Source organism: Gopherus flavomarginatus, chromosome 4, assembly GCF_025201925.1.
Source record: "Gopherus flavomarginatus isolate rGopFla2 chromosome 4, rGopFla2.mat.asm, whole genome shotgun sequence".
Lineage (NCBI taxonomy): Eukaryota > Metazoa > Chordata > Testudines > Testudinidae > Gopherus > Gopherus flavomarginatus.
Window position 1 is genome coordinate 197,088,180 of NC_066620.1, and position 16,882 is coordinate 197,105,061.

Genomic DNA, 16,882 nt, shown 5'->3' on the forward strand with positions numbered 1-16,882 from the left:
TATAGGAGGGAGCAGGTTGCCAATGGCTCGAATGGAGGAGACATAAGCCTCGTCAGGACCAGGTTGAGGTCCCAGGAAGGGGCGGGGCGGCGTACTAGGGGGTATAGACGCTCCAGACCCTTGAGGAACCTCGAAACCATAGGGTGGGAGAAGACAGAGTGACTACCTTCTCCTGGGTGGAAAGTAGAAATAGCCGCCAAGTGCACTCGCAATGAAGAAGTAGCAAGACCTTGCTGTTTAAGATACCAGAGGTAGTCCAGTACAGTGGGGATGGGAACCTCCGTGGGTGTGGCATTCAGTGTTTGACACGAGCAGGAAAATCGCTTCCACTTGGCCAAGTATGTAGACCGAGTGGAAGGTTTTCTGCTACCCAGGAGTACTTCTTGCACTGGGGCAGAGCAGCGTAACTCCAACTGGGTTAACCATGCAGGAACCACGCTGTGAGATGAAGGGATTGCAGGTCTGGGTGGTGAAGCCTCCCGTGGTCCTGAGTTATAAGATCTTGATGAAGAGGCACGGAGATTGGGTCGGCTATCGAGAGGTCGAGCAACGTGGTGTACCAGTGTTGTCGGGGTCACGTAGGGGTGACCAGGATCAGGCGAGCCTTGTCCCTGCAGAGCTTTAGGAGAACCTTGTGCACCAGTGGGAAGGGTGGAAAGGCATAAAGCAGCGGCTCTTCCATGGGATTAGGAAGGCGTCCGATATCAAGCCCGGGGCGAGACCTTGGAAGGAGCAGAACCTCTGCATTTCCTGTTCTCACGAGAAGCGAAGAGGTCTATGTGGGGAAAGCCCCACTTCTGGAAAACAGAATGTATAATGTCCGGACGAATCAACCGCTCGTGAGACAGAAAAGATCTGCTGAGTTGATCTGCCAGAGTGTTCCGAATCCCTGGGAGAAAAGACGCCACAACGTCTATTGAGTGGGCTATGCAAAATTCCCACAGTTGGATCGCCTCCTGACAAAGGGGGGAGGATCGAGTCCTTCCCTGCTTGTTTATGTAGTGCATCGTCGTTGTGTTGTCCGTAAGCACTGAAACACAACAACCCTGCAGATGTTGCTGGAATGCCTGGCACGCCAGGCGGACTGCTCTCAGCTCTCGGACGTTTATGTGCAGGGCCAGCTCTCGAGATGACCAGAGACCTTGCGTGAGAAAATGGTCCAGCTGAGCCCCCCAGCCGAGAGATGACTGGTCCGTCGTTAGGGACACTGAGGGCTGCATCGGATGGAACAGCAGTCCTGCACACACCAGGGAGGGTGTTAGCCACCAGTCGAGGGAGTGTAGAATGCTCTGAGGAATGGTGACCACCAAGTCTATGGCATATCTGCCTGGGCGGTAAACTGAGGTGAGCCAGGTTTGAAGGGGACACAGGCGTAGTTTGGCATGCTTAGTTACAAAGATGCATGCGGCCATGTGACCAAGGAAGCTGAGACAGTTGCGAGCCGAGGTCGTCGTAAAGCCTTAGAGGCTTTTTATAATTGAAACTATTGCCTGAAATCGGGGTAGTGGTAAGCAGGCTCTTGTGAGTTTGGAGTCTAGAATGGCCCCAATAAACTCTATTCTTTGTGTGGGCACCAGAGTAGATTTTTCTAGATTGATCATCAGGCCTAATCGGCTGAATAGGTCCTTGACGATGCCCATGTGCCTGGTGACTTGGGCCTCGGAGGTCCCTTGAATAAGCCAGTCGTCTAGGTAAGGAAAGACATGTATTCGACGACGACGGAGGGAGGCGGCCACTACAGCTATACACTTCATGAACACGCGAGGGCCTGTAGAGAGGCCAAATGGAAGGACTGCAAATTGAAAATGTTGGCGGTTCACCATAAACCATAGGTACTGTCTGTGCGGAGGGTAAATGGCGACGTGGAAATATGCGTGCTTCATGTCAAGAGCAGCGTACCAGTTTCCGGGATCCAGGGATGGGATGATGGTCCCCAGGGATACCATGTGGAACTTCAACTTTTTCATGAACATGTTGAGTCCTCGCAGGTCCAGGATAGGTCGGAGGCCTCCTTTTGCCTTGGGGATTAGGAAGTATAGGGAATAAAAACCCTTGCCCCTTAATTCCTCCGGTACCTCCTCTATAGCTCCGATTGAGAGGAGCGTTCGAACCTCTTGCCAGAGGAATTGCTCGTGAGAGGGGTCCCTGAAGAGGGACAGGGAAGGGAGGTGAGAGGGAGGAGGTGAAATGAATTGGAGGTGGTATCCAAATTCTACCGTGCGTAGGACCCAATGATCTGAGGTTAACTGGCTCCAAGCAGGAAGGAAGGAGGAAAGGCGGTTGCAAAAATGAAAAGGATCCTGGGGAAGGACTGGTGCTCTGCTCTCAGGCACACCTTCAAAAGTTCGTTTTGGGGCCCATCTTTTTTTTGGTGGGACCGTTATTGTGGCCCCCTTGGGGTCCAGACTGCCGTCTGCGGTTACCACGACAGCGCCTTCTGCCAAAAAGTCTTGTCATGGCCTGGGTGGGGGGTAAGAGCGCTGAGGCTGGCTACGGAAGGACCTTGGCTGAGTCTGTGGGGTATGCATCCTGAGGGAACGCATAGTCACCCGATCGTCCTTGAGATTCTGCAGCCTAGGGTCTGTTTTCTTAGAGAAGAGGCCCTGGCCTTCAAATGGCAGGTCTTGGATGGTGTGCTGCAGTTCAGGAGGTAGGCCTGACACTTGCAGCCACGATATCCGTCTCATCGTGATTCCGGAGGCCACAGTTCTGGCTGCCGAATCGGCAACATCGAGTGAGGCCTGGAGGGAGGTCCGTGCAACTTTCTTTCCTTCCTCCAGAAGGATCTGGAATTTCTGGCGCGAGTTCTGTGGGATCAGTTCAGTGAACTTGCCCACCGCCTGCCAGGTATTATAATTATATCTGCTAAGCAGGGCCTGTTGGTTCGCCACCCTGAGTTGGAGGCCCCCCGCAGAGCAGACTTTACGTCCCAATAGGTCCATACGTCTAGCCTCCCTTGATTTTGGGGTGGGAGCTTGCTGGCCATGGCGTTCCCGCTCATTCATGGATTGGACCACCAGAGAGCATGGGGGAGGCTGGGTATATAAGTACTCATATCCCTTGGAGGGCACCATGTACTTTCGTTCCACTGCTCTAGCCGTGGAAGGGATAGACACCAGGGATTGCCAGACGGTGTCCGCTTTGGCTTGAATGGAGAGGATGAATGGTAAACCATATGAGTTGGCGCATCCACCGACAGGATGTCTATCACAGGGTCTTCAGCCTCCAGGACTTCCTCTACCTGTAGACTGATATTTAAGGCGACTTGCCTCAGAAGGTCCTGGTGAGCTCGGAGGTCAATAGGGGGCGGGCCCGAAGAGGATGTCCTGGCTACCGCCTCATCTGGGGAAGAAGAAGATGACAGACCAGGGACGAGTGGCTCATGTATGGACTCGTAGTCAGGAGGCACGTCAGGGTCTGGGAGGACCTGAGGGTCTGGTGCCAAAGGAGATCCGTCTGTACCCGCTGGAGGGGGGCGGCTAACAATGGCCTCCGGTGTGCGATGTTCCGACGGGGTGGAGCGTGATGGTACCGTGGGTTCACCTTGGGCCTGGTGATACGCCCAAGGTGTCCAAAAGGATCACTGTTGAGGACCTTGGTCTGGACTTGGAGCCTCATGTAGAACTCGGCTGTGTACGTCCGAATCCCCGTAGGAGGCACTATCAGCGTGCGATGAGACAGACACATGCCGTGATGGCCATGGTGGAGCAGAGACCGCTTGGGGAGGAGCCCTGCATCCAGCGAACTGTTCTCCGTGCCGCACCAGAGAGTGGTACCGGTACCAGGACTGGGACCTGCGACCGGCGTGGTGCCGGGAGGTCGACCGCGATCTTGCAGCTCTATGATGAGAGCGGCGGCGGCAGAAATGGTGCCGGGAGCTGGATTGGAGGCTGGAGTATCGGGCCAGCAAGCGGGATCTCGAGTGGTGCCGCGAGTACGATCAGTACAGAGAAGGAGATCGGTACCAGGACTGCGAGCGGCGTCGGGAACGGGATCGGTGCCGAGATCGAGAACGCTGGCGGGACCTTGATCTTGAGTGGTGCCTCTCGACAGTGCCGATCGAGGACGGTTTTACTATGGCAGGCTTGCCTGTTGATTGAATAACCCGCATCGGCGGTGCCGGGAGCTGAGGCAGGGTGGGCTCCGTTAATGCAATCAGTTCCCTCGCCATAGAGAATGTCTCTGGCATGGTGGGAACGATGAGCTCTACTGAGGCATGCGCCGGGGAGCTGTCAGGCACCGGACTCGACGGCCCTTGCAAGGCCGGAATCAACGGTGCTGAGATTGTCGGTGCTGCGGCAGCTACTGGTGCCGGGCAGCTCGACTTAGACTGCTGTTCAGACTGCGGTGCAGATAGTGAAGCTGCAGGAGCTTTCAGCTTCTTGACTCGTGGGGAGATGGAGCAGTGCCGGGCAGGTTTCTAGGCCGGTGCCAGTTGGTGCCGACATGCCTTCGTGGTGCCGGCGCACTTCTCTCCGGTGCGGATTGACCGGCACCCGGTGCCGAAGGTGGAGGAGTGAGGGCTGCCTCCATTAGGAGCTGCTTGAGGCAAAAGTCCCGCTCCTTTTTTGTCTGCGGCTTGAAGGATTTGCAGATCCGCCACTTGTCTGCGAGATGGGATTCCCCCAAGCACTTGAAACAGGAGTCGTGAGGGTCTCCTGTGGGCATCGACCTGCGGCAAGCCGAGCACGGTTTGAAACCCGGTTAGCCAGGCATGGGCCTGGGCACCGGGTGAGGGAAAGGGCTAATCCACAACCCTCTGAACTATATACACTAACTATGTTTACAAAAAGGTATTAGAAGTATTAACTAGAACTATAGAGAATAAACTATATACACAATAAGTATTAGAACGAGTGAATAGCTAGGGAGGTGGAGATCAGCTAAGCCGCGCTCCACTGTTCCAACGACCAACATGGGCGGTATGAAGGAATTGAGGAGTGGATGGGTCGGCAGGGGTATATACTCGGTGCCATAGTGGCACCACGCCAGGGGGCACTCAGCCGACCCACCGAGTGTTGTTAGGGTAAAAATCTTCCAACGAACATGCACGCAGCGCGCGCGCACCTAATTGGAATCGATATGAGCAAGCACTCGAAGAAGAATGAGATCTTCCCTCCCTCACACATACAAACTTCTCTGCCTAAACTAGGCCCTGGTCTACACTAGGAGTTTAGATTGAATTTAGCAGCATTAGATTGATTTAACCCTGCACTCATCCACACGACAAAGCCATTTTTGTCGACTTAAAGTGCTCTTAAAATCAATCTCTGTACTTCTCCCCGACAAGGGGATTAGCACTGAAATAGACCCTGCTGGGTTAAATTTGGGGTAGTGTGGACGCAATTCGACGGTATTGGCCTCCAGGAGCTATCCCAGAGTGCTCCATTGTGACCACTCTGGACAGCACTCTCAACTCCAATGCACTGGCCAGGTAGACAGGAAAAGCCCTGCGAACTTTTGAATTTCACTTCCTGTTTGGCCAGCGTAGCGAACTGATCAGCACAGGTGACTGTGCAGATCTCATCAGCAGAGGTGATCACGGAGTTCCAGAATCGCAAAAGAGCACCAGTATGGACTGAACGGGCAGTATGGGGAGACGAATCCGTGCTATCATAACTCCATTCCAAAAGATGAAATGCCGGAATATTCGAAAAAATCTCCAAGGGCATGAAGGCCAGAGGATATAACATGGACCAGCAGCAGTGCCGTGTGAAGCCTACCAAAGAACCAGAGAGGCAAACGGCCTCTGGTCAGAGCCCCAGACATGCCACTTCTGTGATGCACCTACAACTACCCCACCCCTGTGCTTCCTTCCTCCCCCACCCTTCCTGGGCTACCTTGACATTATCCCCCTATTTGTGTGACGAAGTAATAAAGAATGCATGAATTTGAAACAACAATGACGTTATTGCCTCTGCAAGCGGAGATCAAAGGAGGGAGGGGAGAGTGGTTGGCTTACAGGGAAGTAGAGTAAACCAAGGGGGCGGGTTTTCATCGAGGAGAAACAAACAGAACTTTCATACCCAGGGGCAGCTCCAGGCACCAGCGCAGCAAGCGTGTGCTTGGGACGGCAAGCAGGGGACGGGAGAGCCTGCCGGTTGCCATGAGGGTGCAGGCAGGCGGCTTTTGGAGGTGTGTTAGTAGGCAGTTCACCAGTCCCACGGCTTTGGGGACACCGATGGCATTGCACTGGCGGACCTCCCGCAGGCGCACCGCCGAAAGCTGCCTGCCTGCCGTGCTTGAGGCGGTGAAAAACATAGAGCCGCCCCTGTTCATACCATAGCCTGGCCAGTCGTGAAACTGGTTTTCAAAGCTTCTTTGATGCACAGCATGCCCTGCTGTGCTCTTCTAACTGCCCTGGGGTCTGGCTGTGCGTAATCAATGGCCAGGAGATTTGCCTCAACCTCCCACCCTGCCATATATGTCTCCCCCTTACTCTCACAGATATTGTGGAGCACACAGCAAGCAGTAATATTGGTTTTGCTGAGGTCTAACCGAGTCAGTAAACTACACCAGCGCGCTTTTAACCATCCAAATGCACAGTCTACCATCATTCTGCACTTGCTCAGCCTATAGTTGAACTGCTCCTTACTACTGTCCAGGCTTCATGAGCCATGGGAGCAAGAGGCAGGCTGGGATAGGTGCGACCATGTGGTGCTGCCGACTGGGAGAGCAGCCTGAGGCAGAAGCCTCCAGCTGGCATGATATTCCAGGCAGGACTGAATCTCCATTAGACGAAGCTTAAAGAAGAGAATGACCTGGAATCATTCCCATTTTTGTCCAGGCACCCCCGACTGACCTCACCGAGGCCGGCCAGGAGCACCCATGGGACGAGGACGACGGTGGCTAATAGTCATATTGTACCATCTGCTGTCCGTAGGCAAGGGGATGCTGCTGTGTAACACTGCAGTACTGCATCTGCCAGCAGCACCCAGGAGACATACAGTGACAGTGAGCTGAGTGGGCTCCATGCTTGCCGTGGTATGTTATCTGCACGGGTAACCCAGGAAAGAAGGCGAGAAACAATTTTTTGCCATTGCTTTCATGGAGGGAGGGGGGTCTGACAACATGTACCCAGAACCACTCGCGACAATGTTTTTGCTCCATCAGGCATTGGGAGCTCAATCCAGAATTCCAATAGCCGGCGGAGACTGTGAGAACTGTGAGATAGCTACCACAGTGCAATGCTCCGAAGGTCGACTCTAGCCTCGGTACTGTGGATGCACACCGTCAACCTAATGCGCTTAATGAGGACATACACAATCGACTATATCAAATCGACTTCTAAAAATCGACTTCTATTAAATTGACCTAATTTCGTAGTGTAGACATACCCTAGGTCTAAGCCACAAAAGCAAGAATTTTAGTACATTTGTATTTCATTTAAAAAGAAAGAATGTCCTTAACTCTACTACTACTACTACTAACACTTGATATAATTAAACATTTTTAAATCTCTAATTCATTTTTACAATTTATGTTTTTTTATTTACATTTAGCATTTTACTCATCTTCAGACAATAAAAGCAGATTAATCCATAACAGTTTCCTTAAAAAAATGTCAGTTTTTGGTATTAGCTAGTTTCAGTTTTGGGTTCTCATGCAATAACACAATGCAGATGTTAAATATCTAGTGGTCTCAGCACAGGATTATTAGCAAGGAACTCTGGAATTTTAACCCTAGCACCATCACTACCTCCTTCTAACCTTGTGGAAACCAGTTAACTGTTGGGCCTTCGTTTCTCTTTCTGTAAAATGGAAATATTTACTTTTAAAGCTTACTAGGATTTTGTGAGGTTTAATGTTTGCAAATTGCTCTGAAGTTATGAAAACACCATGGAAGCCCTAAGTATTCTTATTCTTAAACATTTGTATTACAGTAGCAATTAGAGACTGAATCAGGCCCTCATTTTACTAGGCTATTATTCTATTGGTTATTATTTGAATTCATGGCACTGATAGTGGATGTTTAAATATTAAATAAATGTTAAAGGAAATTTAAAAAAATTATGAAAACATTTTGACATATATTACCATAGGCTTTTCAAAACACATTAATTAGGTGCCTATTGATCCTGAAACTGGCTAGCAGTATCCCTTTTAATTAAAAAGAACACTTTATCCATGACATGTAGCAGCATATATATTATGTGATCTTTCATTCAAGTTATATATTGCATAATGTTATTAAAATGTAAACATATCAAATTGCATTGTTGCCAATAATTACATTTACTAATGAATTACTAAACCAGACTACTCAAGTTAATTAACGTTCACAGCATCCTTTGAGATAGGTATTTGTGCAGGACTGATCTATCTCATCTCACAAGTACGGAATTACTACTATTCTGAGTTGGCAGCAGTTCCCCATACTACTTTTGTAGGGGTGTAAATTGCTATGCACCGTGATTTACAGTGGAAAAATCAGATCATATATTTCTGTATCACTCTCCTCTCTTCTGGAGTCAGACACTCATGAAAAGTAACTGAACATCATTTACTTTAATAAGAATTTGGTCTGAAAGTAGGGGGGATGCTGCTTCTCCACAAAGGATGTGGAATCCGATTATCGTCTTTGTTGATCAATCAAATGCTAAGCGTGGGGGATGCTCTGCTGAGCGATACAGCTTCCCTTCCCCAAGGCTGACATACCTGAAGTTCTGATGCTCTCTTCATCATTTCAAGGGTGATGTAGCAACCGATTGAATGACCAATCAGCACAAGCTTCATATCTTTTGGCACATTCTTTCTGAGGAAGTCCAACTTGTGCTCAATTTGTCCGTGAAGTCCAAAGACATCCTCTAGTTCTTTAATATCAGTGTCTGAAAAATAAAACAAATACACATTCTTTTATTTAAGGACATTTCCACTAACTCATCTCTGAAATGAAAATAATTTGTAATTTTGAGTGATCACCCACTGATAAACTTAGACCTTCATTATGACCTCCACAGGATGTGAACTGTTGCGTCTAACTGAGGAAAAGGAAGGACTCAGCAACCCAGAGAGCTGAGAGTGCAACACCCCAGCCCGATGCTCTCTCTTCAATGGCTTTTCATTCAATTCAAGATCAAATTCAAGGCTTTGGTCCTGATCTTCAAAGTACTCTATGGACTGACTCAGGTTCCTCAGGGACAATTTACATTGTATGATCATGACCTACCACAACAGTGGTGTAACACATGAACAATGGAACCAGCAACCTAAGGATCAAAACTAACACATGCAAGATAGTACTTTTTCTCCAAACAGACCACAGCTGTGGAACTTTTTTTCCAGAAAAGGTCAGAATGACCATGAACTTTAGGGCCTGCAGTGTATAATATAATATAATCCACTTCTTCAACCCCACGCTTCCCATCTTCAAAATAACTCTACCAAAATCTCGCATTTAAAAACACAGAGGCGTGCATGCACACGCACGCACACACACACACACAGAGGCGTGCGTGCGCACGCACGCACACACAGATTGTTTTAAGTCCACTTTAATCAACTTGTAAATAAATTTACACAAGTTCTAAGACTTCACCAATCATTGCTAATTGTCTGCTCCGCCAAAGACTCTGTGTAACCCCAGGCAAGTGTCTCAGTGCCTCAGTTCCCCACCTGTAAAACTGGGATAGTAGCAGCTCCCTACTATGAAGGGGTTTTGTGAGGATAGATATATTAAAGACTATGAGGCACTCAGATATATTTAATTACCAAAGAGAGAGAGGGAGGGAGAGAGAAAAACATAAACAAGGCCAAATTTTCATTTACAATAATTTACATAGAATAAATGACATTTATACCCTCTTTAAAGGCCCTTTCCACAACATAAAGGGGGCTTAGCATAAATGTGAATATAGTCCACAATACTGCTAATGCTGCCACCAAAGTTTTAAATCCACATACAGTAAGTTTCTTGTCAATCAGTCAGCAGTTTTAAATACTATATATTTTTTCACATTAAAGTACTGTAACTACTGCGAATGCAGTAGCCACTTTCCTAGATGGAATGAGCAGGTACTGTACTATACAACCTTTTTGGTTGCCTATATAAAATGACCTTCTGATGCAAAATGATAATTGTTAAAAGAAAATATTGTATCCTAATATCTCCACCACCACCCTTCTTCCCTCCAAAAACCTCAAGCAAATTACCAGAGAATTTGCCACAGAAAGGGCTTTGTTCAACCAAGCTAATACTCCTAATAAAACTGTTATTGGTCTTGTCCTGGTATGATTTATATTAGGTCGCTTTAAATGAAAAAAGATTTTATTAAAACACATGTGAGGGACAGAAAATTAGATGAGAAGCAATATTTTGCCAATGAGGCTTTCTGCAGGTAATGGAAAATGAAAAAGCTTGTTCTGTTTTCCAAAACTTCAAATAAGGGCCTAAGGCCAAAACATTGTTTTTAGCAAAAAATTGTCTTTACTACTTTTTGTTTATTCGGCAGCCTAACTTCATGCAGGAGATAGTTGGCCACCTCACTCATCTCAGTAAAAGTACAGATAGTACATGTCAGATTCAGAATAGCAGCGTGGTTCATGGGTAGGGCATGACACTTCACTAGAACTCAGTAGATCTGAGTTCTATTCCAGGTTCTTTCACTAACCTACTGCGGGACCTTACGCAAATCAGTTTCTCTCTATAAGCCTGTTTCTGATCCTATCCTTTATTTGTCTTGTGTTGCTCGCTCTGTGGATTTTATTGAGAGTCTTGTAATATCGGATGCTTTACTTAAAGGCCTGGTACCTAGAAAGAAGTGATTTTATGTGAATCTCAGCTTTCATTTTAAAAAATAAAATAAAATAAAAATAAATCTGTAACTCTCGTTATTGTAGAGAAAAGCTCAAAAATATGTACCACAAAGCTCAAAACACCAGATGGCAAATAGAAAACACGCATAAATAATACTAATACATTTATCTCATGATTTTCTGTGGAGCATGAGCCATGATTTTTGAGCATTTGGGATTCAGATATTGTGTCTTTCTACATTACAAACTTCAGGTCAGGAAAAGTTGCTCACCATGCATATGTACATTACCTGATACAATGGACATACTAAAATAGTTGTGTAATACACACAACATCAACAACTATGGGCAAATATAGTGACAACATTTTCAAACTAGCCTTCCCGAAGATAGGCACCTAAATCCATATTTAGTAACCCAAATAATTGACCTATAAGATGCTAAGGTACCCACAGCTCTCATTAATTTCAGTAGGCGCTTTGGCTGCTCAGAACCACTGAAAGGATGGCCACTTATTTAGATGCCTAATTTTAGGCAGCAAGCATGTTCTTTTCTTTTCAAAACACAAGTAAATTGTGAAGCCAAATTACACAAATATGACAAGCACTGCATAGGAGGCTAAGCATGTACTGGAGTTTTCTAGGATCCATATGCTAACTTTCAATAAATTACAGATTATGCCTTGATCCTGCACTCTTTACTCAGGTAAAACACCTATTAATTTCAGTAGAAAATCAAACTAAGGATGGCAGGATTGTGACCTATAGAACAAACCAGTTTGAAATTTTCTATTTTTTCTATGAGATTTTCTTCCCTTGTTTAACAGCAGTGATTATTCTAGTAGCTTTCATCGCTAAACATAATAGTACAAGGGAGAAATATGAAACTGCTTTCATCATGGAAAATAACTATGGCCCTGATCCCACAAGCAGATGTGCGCCAGTGTGGAATCCTGCTGATTTCAATAGCTGTTCTCACAGATGAATAAGAATGGCTGCAAATCAGTGGTTAATAGCAGTTGAACAAATAAGAAATTTACTGGATTGAACCCATAAAACCCCTACTGGCAGATGCTGAAATCACTCACGGCTTTGCCAATCATGAATAATCCACACATTCCAAACTCCAAGACTTCTAAACCAGTCCACATCATCACGTATCCCCATATATATTTACTTGGCCCCATATAAAATTGTCCTTGTCTCCTGTTATCTCAAAATGTCTCTCCAGAGCAAACATTACCTTTATAATGCAATGAAATCTATAGGAGCAGGGTCATGTCATTGGTTTATATGATTATTTATTTATTTTTATAGAATAAAATCATCCAGGGATTGTCCAAAATTAACATGAATTTCTTGGGTGGAGATGTTTAAATGGGATCTTTATATAAGCAAAGAGATTTGCACAAACACATTGGCAGTTCCCTCTGTAATGGCTCTACATCAGAGAAGAGAGCAAAGGACGAGCTACTTCACCTCAGGTGTGGAATAAATTGCACGGCTGAAATGGAGCTAATTTAAGCTGAATTTTTAGATAGCAGAAGTTACATGAGTTGTACCTTATGCTGAATACACCCTATCTGAGCCAAGCCATGTAGTCTTAAGACTTTATTTAGCTGAAATGTATTAAAAGAAATACTGTATTTCTGCATTTTCTTTGGCAAAATGTTAATCTACTGATGTGCTTTTGGAAAAATAAGCTTGTGTTTGCTTTAAAGAATCTCTTTTTCTGACCTCTATTAAACCCACAGTTAGAAAATAATGATAGATTAAATTCAAGTGTTTGTTCAGAGATTAGTTGTCTGGTCAACCTTGCTAAGAAGAATGGGACTCTGGGTTTGAAATAGCCTTTTTGGAGGGGGAAAAAGGGGTGGTCTTGTATGTGAGTGAAATTAGATGAGAAGAAAATTGATACAGTCATATGAGCATTACAGTAACAACTCCCATGAGACTGACACAGAGACCAAAAACAGGAGAATATCATTACAAAGTCTACAAGATCTTGGATCTCTTTTAAACTAGTTGTTCATAAAAGACACTGCAGGCAAGATTTGCAGGGATGAAATCATACACTTACCTTTGTACATGCCTAATATCTGCATGTAAATCCCTGAAGTGTGCATGCAAATAAGGGACTTTCATGCACACATGGCCAGTTAGGCAACAGGATTTGGAACACTTAAGTTGGGTACCTATGAATATCTGTGTGCAGTTGCCAGAGTCAAACTTTGAAATCTGGCCCAGGATGTTTATTCACAGTTGAAGACTTCCTACAGTAATTCCATAACCCCCAAATTTTAGTCATGGTCTGATAAGACACAATATAGACTTTCCTTTGAAATAAAGGGAAGATAAACTAGGGGAGTGCTAGAGACAGCCACTTGTGAGAAAAGTTATCTTTTCATTTTTTTTTAAATAGAAGAGTAAAGAGTGTCAGATATCTACAAAAGCAGATACTATCAGTTACTTTATTTTTAAGGTAATCAACCAGTTCAGCCACCCATTCAGTTATGTTATTCAGTTCTGAGTCTATGTATATGGTCTTTGTCACCGAGCACTTCCCATTTTCCCAAAGATGAGGATATTCTCTCGTTTCCCTCCCTCCTATCAAGAAGGCTTTGGTTTTATTTTTGCTTTGGCTTTTGTTTAATGAATGACTCTGGAAATGTAGGATACTACTGTGGGCAAATAGGTGGAGTTTATATTTGGCTCTGAACACACTGAGGTGTTTCAACTAGCAGTGACTTCCATATTCTTTGTCTGGCTCTGGTGAAGGGTCTATCTCCCATAATCACAAGCCTACTCCTATAGGTCAATGGTAGCATGGATCCAGGAGAACGTAGCTGTGATGAAGGGCTACCAAATCACGTAGGAAAAAATGTACTACTTTTGAAAGGTGAAAAAGGGTTAATGCATCAGTGTAAGAAGGGAAAAAAGAACGTGTGCTATGAGGACCTATTTCCAAGTACAGACTCATCTATTTGCAACTATACTAAAGTAATGGAGGGCTGTGCTATAACATGTGGGAGGAGCTAAAGTTGCTCCAAGAGCCACTGAGTTTCAGAGAGGGACAATTTATCTAGTTCAGAGGGATATATGTCAACTTCACTCCCTTTGAATGTTACAGTGTGTTCCCCTTTCCATGCTTTATTAATCAGTCCAGCATGAGGAGAATATAACTTTGGGCCTGCCTTTCCTTTGCCCCCCCGTAGGAGCCATAAATATGAATTACATAGGGAAATACACCAGCACTGTTTGGCTGCACAATTAGATTCCAAGTTCGATGACCCTAAACTTCCCCCTTCTCATCAACCCACCCCACTGCTCTTGCTCTTGTTTAGTCAGACAATTACAATTTACCAAGGGTCATGGTGGCTTCCCCATCACTGACAATTTTGAAATCCAGATGGGATGTTTTCCTAAAAGATGTGCTCGAGGAATTACTTGGGGAAAGATCTGTGATCTGTGTTATACAGGAGGTCAGACAAGCTGGTCAAAATGATCCCTTCTGTCCGTGGAATCTAGGAATTTTTTTTTTTTTTTTTTGCCACTGAGAAACCCAAAATAAAAATGTTAAAAGCCATGGAACTGTGCAATCAAACTGAACTGCCAGTTTTTGCTTTGCACGTGAAATACAGGCACATTTTTGGAAAACGTATCCCCCACAGATCTACTGCTTAAAGCCTGCATGCTTTACCCAGCCCAATTCGATTATTGAACCCTACCTAATTTATATTAGCAAACTGTAAAATGCCAAAGTAACGGCAGGGGGCAGCATGAAAGAATGTTCAATAAATCTTTTAAAAAACCCTATTGACACCAGGAAGAAGTTCTTAAAGCACTGTGTTTTAGACTGACCTTTAGATCTTAATTGGGGCCCTCCTACCCTAGGGAACTGTTCATGAGACATTTAAGATAAATGTACTATTCATTAGTGTTTATCGGAGTAATTACTTTTTGTAAAAGTATCCTCCACAAATAAATTTCCATTTTCTCAGGATTGATTTATGTGCATTATTTTCTTTATTAGAAAAATAATATGAATTTTAATTTATAAAATTGACTATCTACATTTTGTTCTCAAATATTTGCTTTCCATATCTGCAATAATATTCTTTACTGTCTATTTTGTTTTTCAACGGGTCTTGCATTCAAAATAAATCATATTTGTGTGATCACAACAAATGCAGTAAAAAGATTTGTTTTTAAAATAAAAATTAATTACAGCAAAACAAATTAACTAGGCATACATATTAGTGTCTATTTTGCTCTGCATACTTAAAACTTCTCTAATTAATAATCAACAGAGAGCTACTTTTGCCGAGACGAACATCAAGACCTAAGAGATAAAAACACAGATCTCTAGAGCACTAAATCTCCATGACTGCTCAAATGAGAAGTCAGTACAGGTATTGTTACATATGTTCTGGTGGTCCAATTCTGTACTTCCCCTACACCTTGCATAATCACTTACCCTCATGGAAAGTAAGTGTGATATGGGTATTAAAAAGCTACCATATAAAATTGGTTATAGTTATAAGAGTTATAGGACTACATAAGGTGTAGGAGAGTGGGGAGCCAAGCCCTAATAATTTATTAGCGCTTTCAAGGCCATAAAATAAACATTGGTGGAGAGGAGGGCAGGCAAGCATCAGCACTGTAAGAGGAGCTGAAGTCTATACATAAAATCAAACTGCTAATATAAAATTACTTCAAAGAGTACTGGGAGGGCCAATGAGGCCTGAGCCAATTAGAAGTAGGAGGCATGGACACTCGTCAGAATTCCAGTGAAGGATCACATGAAGTCCCTCAGTCAATCCTACACTCATATACAACTCCCCACCTCCAAACAAGCTTCTCCCTACCAGTGAGTCTTCCTGGGAGAAAGCCCAGTGACTTGCCATCTTCTCTGCCATCTCACAAAAGAACATCAGGCTGATACTCCCCATTGATGCCTTTATGCAACTCTGAGTAGGACAACGGATCTGTATTTGCCCCTTCTCCAACAATTTTAGGATGCCTCTACCTTTCCCTCTGGTCCTTAGAGGTATGGGACTTTGCCCCACATTTTGTTTGTACAGCATACATGCGGCTGGGCATTTTTGTTTCCACCCATCTCTTGGTTTGGCTTCAACTGATCATGAGTCAGTCTCCTCCCTCAAATCACTTTCCCGTTGTTGTTGCAGCAATAGAGGAGGACAAAGGGAACAGATGCTGTTACTGAGAAATTGCCAATTCACTGCTTGCTGCCTGTGTTCCCTTGCCAGAGCTTCTCTCTGTTTTACATGGACACCAGAGAAAGCCTTCTGCCTACTCAGCACAGTGGCCTCCAGTGGGTGAAGACAGAGGTCTGCTCTTGGAACATTTTGATCTGCACCAGCTGCTAACGGATGCTGCTTTGAGTTCCAACCACATACGTGAACCGATGGCATTCTGAGTGAATGTCATTCTCTGCAAACTGTCCACAGAAGCCAGTTATGATTTTGTTTTTAGATGCCTGTAAACTGTATCAAGTTGCAGCTCATGCTGACCTCAGAAGGTTAACTGGGATGAATGGTATAGAGGAGGGAAAACTTGGATAGTCAGTTTGTGTTTCCAGAGCCTGGACTGGGACACACGAAATTTGGGTTCAATTCCTGGCTCTGCCAGACTTCCTGTGTGATCATGAGCTAGTCACTTGATCTACGTGTGCACCAATTCTTCATCTTGAAAATGGAGACAATCATACTTCATTTCATCCTGATTTTTTACTCATAGCGCTTAGGGGCATCAGTCATGGATCAGGTCCCTGCTGTCCAAACTGGACAAAAACAACCCACATAGTCCTTGCCCCCAAAGAATTTACACCCTAAGAATATAAAACAAGAGACAACAGGTGAAGACACAGACAAACAGGAGCATAAGGAGACAATACTGGTCACCGTAATATGCAGTGGTCTCAATACACCAGCTGCCTGACTGTCATCATGTTTCTTTAGAGGCATCACAGAAAAAGTGAGCAGTAAGTAGCAATTTAAAGGAAGAGAAGGAAGTAGTTTTGTGGATGTTTACAGAGAGCTCTTCTTAAACATGAGGGGCAGCAAGAGAGAAAGCAGGAAAATGCTTGTTTAAAGATGTAACCAAGT

At 44.9% G+C, this 16,882-nt stretch overlaps 1 protein-coding gene across 3 annotated transcripts in view; it reads right to left on the reverse strand.

Moving 5' to 3' along the window:
• The window catches only part of LDAH (lipid droplet associated hydrolase), a 230,253-nt gene that overhangs the window by 120,693 nt on the left and 92,678 nt on the right, over positions 1–16,882 (reverse strand). For all 3 annotated transcript variants that reach the window (XM_050950949.1, XM_050950950.1, XM_050950947.1), the window contains one exon: positions 8,659–8,828. In XM_050950949.1, coding sequence (XP_050806906.1) covers positions 8,659–8,828 — 170 coding nt within the window. The remainder of the gene's footprint in view (positions 1–8,658; positions 8,829–16,882) is intronic.